Source organism: Chelon labrosus (assembly GCF_963514085.1).
Source record: "Chelon labrosus genome assembly, chromosome: 10".
Lineage (NCBI taxonomy): Eukaryota > Metazoa > Chordata > Actinopteri > Mugiliformes > Mugilidae > Chelon > Chelon labrosus.
In genome coordinates, this window is record NC_140360.1 from 28492619 (window position 1) to 28505361 (window position 12743).

Consider the following 12743-nt stretch of genomic DNA (forward strand, 5'->3'; position numbering starts at 1 on the left):
AAGCGTGAGATATCTGCCACCGGAAAATGACAGTTATGACACCAAAAACTGAGCATTGCAAAGTTTTAGTATTTTATCACCTGTCACTTCACTTAAACCCTGATCTTTTTGGACAACGTTATTATCCGATAATGTCCAATGAGAGACATTGTTTTTTGTCCTCTTTAACATATCTTCCACTTCAGCGTTGCTTAAACTTCAGACATTTGGCTTAAAATTTGTCCAGCTGTACTGTACGCTCAGGCTGCACTATTTTGCTGTGAGCCCGACGTCTGGAACATGATGAGGGCTTTGTGAGGTTCATTTTCCATTCTAAAGGGTAAAACAGCAAAGCGTGTGAAAGGGAGCAACACCTGCGTTTGAATGGAGCTCTTTGAGGAACTACATCAAACACAGAGAATCATCTTCTAGCCATTGGCCTCACAGCAGAGAAAGTGGAGGGAGCGTGTGCGTGTTTGTGTACCCGGACAGCATGTTGGAGAGGTGTGTAGGACTGTTAATCCTTTGGCCTTCCCTCAGTCCATGCCTCCTGCTCCTCATCTCTTGGTTTGGATATCTGGCTGCACATTTTCATCCATATTTAGTGCTCGGATTTTGGTTTTTGTTGATCTTGTCTGATTATTTTCTGACCATTTCATTCTGCCTTTTTCTTGCTTCCATCCTGACCTCTTCTCTTATCGCACTTACACACACCTCCCTCTTACTAGGTCCACACAAACTCTCCATCTACTCTCTGCCATGTTTTTGACTTCCTATCTTTCCTGGTTTGCTCCTTTTTCATTTAAACAGTGCCAAGTGCCTACGGGTGTGGTCCTCCTGCATTTCACATGCCCAGCTTTACTTTAGAACACTTTTCTTTGAAGCGCATCTCTTCATGTTTCACTCTTTTTTTCTACAGAATAAACATTCATTTGGTCACTCAGTGAGTCACAATACTGGCGTTCCAGTCACTCATGATTCGGAAGTTTTAGTTGATAAATATAATAAAAATAAAAAAAACAATACCAAATTAAGATTAATCACGTTACCTGGGTGATATAGAATGTTGGAACACTGCTCCATCACACTGTAAAACAAGACAGTACAGCAGTGGAAGGAAATTACTAAAGCACTGGCATTTAATTTTGGGAAAACCATGGCCTTCATTTACACCGATAATCCCAATTATGAACCATCAAGCTGCAAATGTAGGCAGCATTGCCCCGTTTGTACTGTGAAACGCAAGATTGCAGTGCAGCCCTAGTGGATCCAATAGTTTTTCTTCTTATTCTTGTAGTTATCTTTAGGGCTCTATAATTTTGACTCTGACGGAAAGTGACGGAAAGCGCGGTGACAATTTTCTAACGAATAAAGCGCAGCGTCAACTCTTGTCTTTCTGCATGTTTAGTTGAGCATCTGGAGATGAACTACTCACGGGGCAGTCAAATGTAAAATAGCAAACAGAGAGTGATTGGAAATAAATCGAAGGCAATGAGTAGCTGCGCAGCTGACATATTTCTATGAAGTGGTGCATAAATGTATTTTAAAGGAGCCCCCCAGCATTTTGCATCTTTGTAATCTTGTCTTGCTTTAATGATCAGCACCAATCTCATGTATGTGTATTGAGCACTGAGCCACTTGGGGGCACAACCTCAGGCTGAATCTCACACATTTGACATATGCATTGCCTTTTGAAGCTGACACGCTGAAGGTGATAGCAGTTTGCACTAATTGTATATCCTCTGCAGAGTTGGGTGATAATTTGTAGACTTGTTAACTAACGTCACATTACACATGTTTGACTTACTGCTGATATGAAAATACTGATTAATGCAGCTTTAAGTGCAGAAGTAGGACATGTTTAGCCTAGCTTAGCATAAAAACTGGAAGCAAGGAGGTCCAGTGATCCAAAGCACTCTTGACTTCTCTCTTGAACTCTTACTGCAACTGTTTGAACAGTTATTGTATAGTTATAGTTATTATTCACTTGCACTCAATATTTGAACTCAGTGCCCTCATTGTTGTTTTTGTCTCACTGTCACATTCTGCCTTTTCTTTTCTTGCCTTTTTTTCCTCTCTCTCTCTTCTTCTTCTTCTCCTGCTGGCAGTGGGGAGGTTCTTGATTAGAACACACACTGCCAAGTCTCCCCACATCGCATCATTGCATTTGATTAGCTTCAACCCCCTGCTCCTGCCATTATCACACCCAGCACAACAGGAAACGCAACACAGACACACACACACACACGGCTGCACAGATATCAGAAACTCACTTATCTGAACTCCATAGCACTGGCAAATACTTGAATGAACACACATAATCTCCACACAGGCACACACACATACATATACACATACACACATCTGGACTACTGCTGGTGCCGTGGCGGCAGGGCATCAAGTAAAGCCAGCACGGCGCTGACAGCTCCCTGTCCCTAATGAAGCATTAATAAACTGCAGCACAAAACAGTGGATCAGAGAGCAGCAGAGTTCCCACCTGCCTGGCTGTCTGCCTGCTGACTGCCAGGGGTAGAGATGAGAGGGGAGGGGATCACTGTAATCCCCATCTTCCAAAAAACCACTCTGCCCCACTTTTCTGGGAGACATAACCTCCCAATCACCTGCTTTTCAGTATCGTGCCGAAAGTTCTGCGCGTTTCACTTTCCTGATGTCAAACTAAGACTCAAGACTTGACGTTCTGTAATTAAACACACACTGGCCTAGACTCCTAGGCTTCAGCAGCTCTGTGTCAAACTGTACAGATAAAAGGGAAAATGTTTTTAATTCACAGTTGTCCAATACCCGCCAAGGTATCTATTTCAGCATTTGATATTAACAGGATTTTTATTTGCGTAGCAAAAAAAAATTGATGGAAAAATTTGCACAAAATTACACTTCTCACCAGATTCGGTTTAAAAATTCAGTTTTAAATAAAACACCTACAGCTCAAACGGACAGGAGAAAATCTCCAGGTTTTTAATCTAGCAAGTCATGTCTACGTGTTTGTGAAAATGGTAGAGTGAATGATTTACAAAATCACTAAGAACTCCTTTTCTTGATTGTTTTTCATACAGACCCCTCTGCTATTGTAATTTTGTTCTCAGGGCTTTCATGAGCTGAAGTCACAAATATTTGAAATGAGCAACAATTTTTCTGGAAAACTGCATTGGTTTTCTATGCAATCACACTGCCTGGTTTTGCCTTCAGTCTGAACACATGCACACTTTAAATGTAAGCATTACTAATCAGCTGCAGGCACTCATCCAACCAGGCTGATTTTTGTCCCAATTTGAATCCCAATTTACGTGACGTTAAAGCCCTTGTCACGGGAGATGCTCATGTGTTACTTTTAATTCCTGAAGGTGTGTATCTGGGATTTGCCACAGCACACTCAGCCACAGTTAAGCACTCAGGTAGTCTGGTCACAGAGCATCGACCGACTGGCAGACACTACCGGCCCTCTGATTCAAATGAAGCGAACCTGCTGACTGTAGATATTCCAAGGAGGTGTGCCCATTCAAATGCTGCATGCTTGTGATTAGAGAACTGTAGAGGGTGTTCCGTGAGAAAACAAGAGACGATACGAATCCAGGTTCCAGCTGTGACGGACCCACAGCAGTGAGTCCATTTAAAAGTAGCTAGATTTGAGCAAATGCAAAATGTTAGATGTAAATAAAAACATTTAGTTGATACATAGTTGATAAAAATCTATTTGACCATGCATACATAAATAGAGGACTATTCTTTTAATTGGGGCACAGAATGCACTCTGTTTTTTGGGATACCTAATCATAAATTACAGATATCATCTCCCTGTGGGTTTGCCTTTGCTTCAGTTTTACTTTGTGTCTTTGTCTCTCTGACTGTCAGTATCCTTAACTGTCTTTTTTTCCCCCTTACTCTCTAAACCTCACTGAGCTTTACTCCAGCAAGGGAAACTGATCTAATTGGCATCGAGGATCATTCTAATTTAGCGCAACCAGCTCCGCTGATGTTTTTGGCTCCATGCTTCCTCCATTTTTCTTTATTTTTTGTGCCACCTTTCACATTATAAAAATGAGAAAAATATGAGCAAGAACTCCCTGAAGTTTGCTGTGGTGTGCATGTTTTATTTTTTTTCTTTCTTTCATTCTTTTTTTTTTTTATTTGTGCTTGTTACGCTGATCACATTCGCATTGCCAATTTGCCTGCTTGTCTGGGTCTGAGGAGGAAAGCTTATCTGCACTAACGCGCCATCAAGGCCTCGCTTCGTATCCAAATCAGTCCCTGTTAGCATTCAAATGGAGCCCACCCCCCATTCCTTACGCCTCCCCTCCCTATTCTACTTGGCTCTCGCGCCCCTTGCTATCGCCCCCACCCCTCTTTGCCTGTCAACACGCCAGATTTGCCCGGGGGAAAGTAAACGAGAGAGAGAGAAAGCACGGGCTATTATTTAATGAGATCAGGAAGTGCGAGGAGGATGCTGTTTACTGTCACAAAGCAAACAGGGGCGACTCTCTACAGCAAAGGAGGATCGCTGGGATTCTCCCACATCTTCCTCCTGTTCCTGAGTAGCCATGATTGCCACCCTCACCTTAACAACCATCATTTTACTGAAACCGTAATAGTTCTTCTCGTCTGGATACACCTCTCATTCCCATCAGCAGGCGCAGCAAAGCAGTGTGGTTTTGAAGGCTATTTCTAGAGGTGTATGCTCAGGCATGAACTCTTTTGCACATGCAAATTGTGTAGTTAAAGTAGTTTGTGCGTAATTGCTGCCACTGTGATTTAACATGACCTTTTACCTGCTCTGGCAAACACATCAAGGTCATTACTGCAGCACCGTTTCCCACAGGTCATCAGTGTCTCATTGTTCATGTGATTAGAAACAAAGTAGAGGTCAAGTTTCGCAATCGGTGTCTGCTCCACATCGGCTGCCATTAAGCCATCGTCAGTGGCTCACAATGAGTTATGATTTCAGGAAGTCATTTTCCACATGTGTCCTGCAGTTAGAGCTGCAATTTACTTCTTTATTCTGATTTTACTTATGAATTAGGAGTAGAGTCGGTTTCAAAGTTCCTGCCGCAGTAATATAAAATGGAAAAAAGAGTGTTCATTAACGAGCAGAACGAACCAAACCTCAAAAGAACTTGACAGAAGAGATCAAAAAAAAAAAGAAAGAAGGGAAAAAATGTGTCATGAAGATGAGGAAAGCGAGTTGGGGGATATACTTTGATCAAGAGTACTCCTCGTAGCACTCCTGTCTCCTTACACATCCATAATATATCTCTGCACACATTCATTATAACAAGACAGCGTGTTTCCATCTTGGCATTTTCCTGTCTCCTCTTCAAAATGGAAGGAGGGGTGAAAAAGCAAAACAAGGCAGAATGCGCAGCAAAGGATTTCACTATTAAGCCCTCCCCCTTTAAATTAAATTCATTGGTGCCTGTTGTAACAAAAGAGGGGATAATATCAGACATGGGCAAATATTTATTCTAAAAGTGGTGGGCTTAGGAAATGAGAGGGCTGCCGATGCTCGGCTTCTCTCTCATGGGAGCGCATGGTTGTCTGTGACAGTCATAAATATGCATCATGCTATGAGATGACAGCGATTATAATCTCATGGCTGCCTTTTGTCGAGCATTTGAAGCCCATGAAAAGCCCCCCCTCCCATCGGTGGGGAACGCACGCAAAATTAAAGTTGCGCTTTCTTCCATCAGTGGAATAAGTCACTCAGCGACAAGTGGCATTCGTTTAATTATGGTGGAAACAAACTCCCCTTTTTAGTTCCTCTCTCTTGGTCTAATTTGTGGAAAGGTAAATATTCAGAGGGTCGTTTTCCAGCCACAGCGATTAAAGCATGCTCGTGCATAGCAATACAGAATATGTTGTGAATGCCTCTAATTCAATTCTCACTGCTCTGTGAAATGAAACGCAACTTGTTTGTACGAGTAGACAGTTATGGCAGTGCATCTTTACCCAGGGGTGTCAAGTACTTCGTCAAACCCTGAATAACCGCGCTTCACTTCTAAAAGTGCAACAGCCACCTAAATAAGGTGTCCTGTCATCTGTGATGCACTCCAGTGTACAGTAGCGCTGAGTGTCCTGGCATACTGCCACTTGACAGATGTATTTTCCTCTAAGAACCCCTCTGCTTTGGGCTAAACCTTATTTTTCTTGTCTGTCCCCGCCTGCAGCCCGGACGGACCCCTGCACTGAGGTGGCCTGCAGCTATGGCAGCACCTGCGTCCAGTCATCAGATGGCTTGTCGGCTAAATGTATGTGCCCCCTTGGCTGCGAGGGTAAGCCCGAGCAGACAGTGTGTGGCAGTGATGGAAAGGACTACCGCAATGAGTGTGAGCTCTACCAGCACGCCTGCAAGAACCAGAAGAACATCCGCGTGCAATACCAAGGACGCTGCGGTAAGCTTGTGTTTTCTTTAGCATTATTTATGTTGTTCATGTATCAATTGAGCATTTAACATTTTCAGTTTTTGTGTAATGAGCCCATAATCCAAAGGTCTTACATTTTATTATACAATCAGGAGGAAAGAAACGAACACTCATATTTCAGAGAGTGGGAAGACTTTTTTTCTTGATAGAGAAAACTCTCTCCACAACTCACCTCTCCTCGTATCTCTTTTTTTCTGCTTACTACCTCTGCCTTCTGTTGCTTCTTCTTCACATAACCCGCTTACTTACAGCACGCCTGTGCTAATTCTCTTTTTTCATTCAGGTTGCTTTGCTTCACACAGGTACTCCTGTGGTGCGAATTGTTGTTTTCTCTAAGTAGGTCTTCAGAGCTGTCGTTTTTGTCTGTTTTTCCTTGTTATCATCCGGCAATAGTTGTTTACTCCCAAGGCAGTCAACTTTTGAGTTCTTTTATTTTTTTCTCGTGGCAAGCCAGATGGAGGGAAAGAACAGTCGACACTAACTCTGTCTCTTAGCAGCAGAAGCCTCCAGGAGACAGAGCAGGGTGGTAGGCATGAGAGATGGATGTTTAGGTCCACAGGCAGAAGGCTGGTCGTATAAATCCAGCGTGAGTCGGCCAAAGTGACCTGAGTTGCCCCATCCTCCCCGGCGTGGGCCAAGACTCAGAAAACCAGTCGTCCCTGATGGTCCTCTAAATCTTCCTGCAGCCACTTCTTCTTAAGCCTTGGCTTTTTCAGGTTGCTAGCCCTAGCCAGACAAATGGAGTTGATTTATCCACACAGCTAGCTTCTGTAGCAAACAGGCCATTCTTTTTGTAATTACCCTACTTGCTCAGCGAGAGGAAAGCATGGATCCTGGAAGCTGTTCTCCTCAGTTAATGGGAGGTAATGGTCTTTCTCTCAGATAATGGTCTGGCTGGCGGGGGAGGCACTGCGTCATGCCGAGAAACTGCATGCATTACAATAAAACCCCTGTTTGCTCGGTGGCTAGTCTCTGCAACCCTTCGCAAGGTGCTGCTAGAAAACAATCTGAGGCCTGGCCAGTGGTCACTCCTCCTCCAAGACCTCTGCAGCCAAACCGCTCTGTCCCTTTTTATGTCCCAGCATTGTCACTCTTTGTCACTACCAGAGGCTTCTGGACACCCTTTCCCCTTATTCGATATTTTTCATTCTCTTCCTTTCTACCCGTTTCCTGATGATAGGATTTTTATCCTCGGTGTGTTTTGAATGAGTCGTCGGCAGCTTGGCAGTGATTTAATATGTCACGGTGCTACATAAATCCTTTGTCTTCCCACATGCTGAAAGCGTGGCGAGCGGGATAAAGCCTGGGCTCCTGTTTGAAGAAGTAACAGCCCCGTCCCACACATCCACAAACCAATTCCATTATGATCACGAACTGATAGGGACGAGCGTGCCAGACCTACGCTCCCGTGGAAGGAGGGAGGTGTGAGCGAGCAAATCAAACCGATCGTCTCTTCATCTATTTCCTTCTCTCCCCTTCACACCCAAGGTCCCACTCTGAGCGGAGGGGCCACTGATATTATCTGGGAAGCAGATTCTCTTCTTTTCACTTCTTTTCTCTTCTCTAATAATTCAACTAAATGTGTTTTCTGCTATTTAAAGCTCTTTCTTTGGAGGGAGTTGAACATTTGCCAGTAGTGAGACAATTTAATCAGGGTACATCACACCCTGTTATATTTTTAAAGTGTTTTTTTTCTTTTGCCAACATGTTGTTGTTCGCCTTTCCAAAGCAAACCAGAAGGTGGTCTGAGGAGTTTTTGATATTCAGTCCCCCAGAGTCTAATTAATATAAACAGTCTTTCAATCTTACATACCTTTCTGTACTGCAGTACATGTTCACAAATGCCCATATCTCCACAGACCCGTGCAAAGACAGCGAGAACAGTCTGAACGTTATGTGTCGGGTGGAGGCTCTCACCCGCAAGCCCCAAATCTTTGGTCTGCCGGAGTCATGCCCCCCAAGTAATGATCCTCTGTGTGCCAGCGATGGGCGGACCTACCGCAGCGAGTGCGCCATGACGGCGACAGCCGCGCAGAACGGCATCAAGCTCAGGAAGATCCACGCAGGACAATGCAGAAGGCTGGGTATGTACGACCTTTGGGGTCTTTAGAATATACTAAAAATGAATAGTTATTATTTATTTGAAACTGAACACTAAGTCCTTGTACAGCTCATTTGTTGGTCTAGTGTTGCTACACACCTTATTACACACTCTATTTTCTATTTCTTATTGAACATTCTATAAAGGGTTGCTTTTACAGATGCATCATCTTCTTGTTATTATCCTGCACTGAAATCTGTCAGTATTTGCCTGTGTATGTAAAAGAAAAGTAGCCAAGTGCCTTTTGGTCGTATTTATTTTGTCTCCTGCCCTTCCATTAGTCACATTCCAGTTTCACATGATTATTTATTAGCCACATTCAGCTCACCGCTAGCCATGTCCTTGCAACGCAGCCATCCCAGATATGCTCACACTGCATAACTCTCCCAGATTTAATCTCTTATCGCCCACTCTATCACCTCCACACTGCATGCTAACGTTCATGGACTATTAGTACTGAGAAAAGTGTTTATTGTATGTATCTATTGTTGCTTGAGGCCTTTTGTTTTTAAAGGCAGGGGAGTACAGACTCTCTTTCTATATTTAACACAGAGTGGCAATCCAAAACTATAATTATATTTTCACCATCATGTCAAGGGTTGAGCAAAAAGCTTTTTTTATTGACCGCTCTGAATGATAAGATGGGATTTAAATCAGTTAGCTAAACACAATGAAGGGGAATCATTACCAATGTATACAATAATCCTAATAATATTATAAGTATATGAAAGTCTTGGTGAAATGCAAGCATTTCCATATTTAACACTGGCTGGCCAACATATGCAGTGGAACCAGCATTAAGCTCCAACTCTGTAACTGTATTCGAGTCATGCCACAGAGATAAATGACTCCGAGGTCTCGGGGTCTGTACTGTATCCGTTCTAGCACTAGCCTCCTCTAGCCTGATAAGAGCCTCCAGGGTTGTTATCTGTGCTATTAGAACACGGGGTTTAAGCCTTAGTCAACAAAGAGCTGTCAGCCTTTACTGTACATCTGATAGCCATCAGAGAAAATCCAATTTTGCCGCTTTGTTGTCGGCGGGTCCCCACCAAGCCGCAGCTGCGCTGGCCTAGTAATGTGTGGAGACCCCCACCCATGTACTGAGACCCCCTGACAATGCCAAAGAAGGGAATGGATCACTGCAGGATGTCCTTCGGTACTGTCAGCGGTGAAGGCTGATACACACTTTTTTGACACACTCCGGTTCCTCTGTCTGCGCTGCTTGACAGGCTGACGGAGCAGTGTGACGGTTTCAAATTGCACAAATCCCAGCCTAAGTAGGGCTGTGAGTTTGTGTTTGTGTTAAGTGTCAGTATGTATCTGTGCAAACATGTGAGCGAACGGGTGAACATTTTTCTTTTTCACCTTTTTTTTTCCTCCGCCTTTTTCAAATGAAAGAATGATTCAATTTGAAACAGAGATCCGTGAAATCATATCCCAAAGCAAATTACAAATCGGTAACTAATGAAAATGGCCATTTCGACTTGTAGCCGTGACATTGCACATCCTCGTGGCCCCCTCGCCCAGATACTGCAGTGATGTAATTAAGTGTGGCATGACAGGCTTTTAAAGAAAAGAGAATAAGGAATTGAATTGCTGTACAAATTTGATCCACTGATCGGGAATGAAATAAATTCAAAGTCTAGCGAGCGCCTCCAGAACAGAGGCCTGCTTCAAATTGGATTTTCTCACTTCAGTGGAAAATTTGCCATTTCACATTACCAGTGTTTCTTCCTTTTTTTTTCTTAATTTCCGCACTAGATTTCTGCTTAGTGAGTCAAAATGTTACGAATATAATAGTTTAGACTGTAACTCTGCCCTAATATAAAATTTGTGATTAATTTTTATTATTAAAGTTAGTGGCAAACTTTATATCAAAGTTAGAGAGCAGAGCAGAGCCCCTCCAGCCATTGTTATTAAATGTCCCTTCATAGAATGTGTTACAAGGTAAGCTATTTCTTTTGCCAAGGGTATTACTTAAAAAATAAAAAAATAAAAAAATAAAAATGATGACAGGAAATGTTAAAAAACAAACCCTTATCTGAATAAGGGTTTATAACTCTCATCTGGTCGCATCTGTCACTGACAATCATTCCCGGTATTTTATATTGTCAGCTTCACCTTCATTAATTAAACATAACATAAATACATTTACTTATTATAAGATGAAGTGAACAAATGTCCCCCAGTGTGCTCTAATGGACCAGTGAAACAAGGACAAAAAGTAGTCCTAACTCAGTCTATCAGTTGATTGTACATATCATGCTATTTACTCCCCTGCTACTTGAATGTAGTTATATTGATTTGTAATAAATCAGTACCTCAGATTGCTCTTAGACTGGCCAATTATTGTATTATTTCCATTTAACAATCCTAGACGTGTTTCCTTTGTGTGTTTTCTCAAAAGGCTGAATCTCTACTGCTGAAGGAAAAGCTTTTACACGCACTGCTAGTGACATCAGTCCACTCTAACATGTAATTACTGTTTGGAGGAAAATTGATTTATTTCCTCGTGGTTGGACCAGCAGTGTCACACAGCAGGAAGAACAAACACTTTTCTTGCTCGAAATGTTTTTTTTTATTTTTATTTTTTTCTGCCATGCTTTGCTGGTACTTCTCGTTTCCCCTCATAGTGCTCAGTCTGTCACGGTGGCTCTCGGAAACATCACTAAAAAGTCTGATCAGTGTCTGTGCAAGTGGGTTACGAATTAAAAGAGAAGCTTGAGTGGCTGGTGATGCTTCCACATAAGAACGAGGGGTCAGTGAAAGGTTGGATCAGTGGGTTAGGGTTAAGGTTAGGCTCTCTCTGAGTGCTACAGATGCTTGATTCATTTATTTGTTTCTTGCAGAGGAGTGCAAAGAGGAGTGTCTCTTCAATGCCGTGTGTCTGGTGGAACAGCTGAACGCCCGCTGCTCCTGTGAGCCCATCGAGTGCGGCGGCACATACAAGCCCGTGTGCGGCAAGGACGGTCAGACCTACACCAATGACTGTGTGCGGCGCAAAGCGGAGTGTCTGAGCAAGACCCTCATCCCCATCAGGCACCCAGGGCCCTGTGGTGAGTGGAGCTGGAGAATGGGAAAGAGGGGGGACGGATCCTAGTCGGCCTTTTCAAGGATTAATGCTGAATCACTCTCTTGTTCTATGTCTGTCACTGCTTACTTTTCCAGCGTGTATTCAGTGTAATTTTTCCTTTCAGGCTAACTGTATGTACTTTAAGCTTCCTGATGTCTGAAATGGTTGAGTGATGCTTTCTGAGAGGGTGGGGTGGGGAGGTTGGGTGGTTTAGACAGAACATGTATGCCTTCTTTATAAAAACCGTGCCTTCACTTCACACGTTCACCTCCCATCCATCTCCTCACCACTGTCACGCTTCACCCCTCCATCTCAAACACACAACCAAAACGAAACGCCACCCTCATGTTTCATTCATCTTCTCTGTGTCTTCTACTCCTTCACTCGTGCCAGTCTTCCACCTCAGTGGCTTTTGTCGTTTTTTTCTCCTCTTGTCCTGTCTTTTTGTCCTGTGTGCTCTTCTTGTATAAAAAAAGCTATTCTTTCTTATTTCAGTGCGTCAGTCAGTCTGTCTGTCTGTCTATGTCCATGTGGCCGTCTTCCCGGCTGTCTGGCTGCAGGTGGAAAGTGGGGTCACCCCGTGGGCGACCTCATCAAGCGGATTCTGAGGGGTGAAGCCCTTCCCCTGTCTCCATGTGGACCTAACAGGAGGGGTCTTGTACTGCTGTCTTTTTCCTCTCACTTCTTCTGTCTATATGTGTCTCTTTGTCATTAATGTCTTTTCCCTCTGTTCACCCTCCCGCAAAGATGTGATACGTGAGGTTGGAGAAGGCTCCCTCTCTTCCTGCTCTCCGTGTTTTATTTCCTGTCTAACAAAAAAAAAGCAAAAGCTTTTCCTGTCCCTAACCACTGCTCACCTCTGACTCTCCTCTTACTGCATGCTGTAGTGCATGCCAGTTCCTCACCTTACCGCTTCCCAAACGGTCCCTCTCCCCATCATCAGGGCTATCTCATAAAAGCTTGCAACTGCTCGATCAATGTGAGAGACTCAGTTTCTTACCATTTGTGAGCATAAATGCTGCACTGGGGTTGGAGTTCAGCTGCATTTTGTGGAATGCTTTTGAATCCCTTGTATCTGGCACTATTAGGTTTGCTTCTCAACTACTGAATGGTCAAATACGTAAAATGCATTACACCACATTAAAGGTACAATTTG

General features: G+C 43.4%; 1 protein-coding gene across 1 annotated transcript in view; it reads left to right on the plus strand.

Moving 5' to 3' along the window:
• The window catches only part of agrn (agrin), a 246976-nt gene that overhangs the window by 157719 nt on the left and 76514 nt on the right, over positions 1-12743 (plus strand). Inside the window, exons 5-7 of the mRNA XM_084553868.1 lie at positions 6159-6383; positions 8273-8497; positions 11364-11570. Of these exons, the coding sequence (XP_084409994.1) occupies positions 6159-6383; positions 8273-8497; positions 11364-11570 (657 nt within the window). The remainder of the gene's footprint in view (positions 1-6158; positions 6384-8272; positions 8498-11363; positions 11571-12743) is intronic.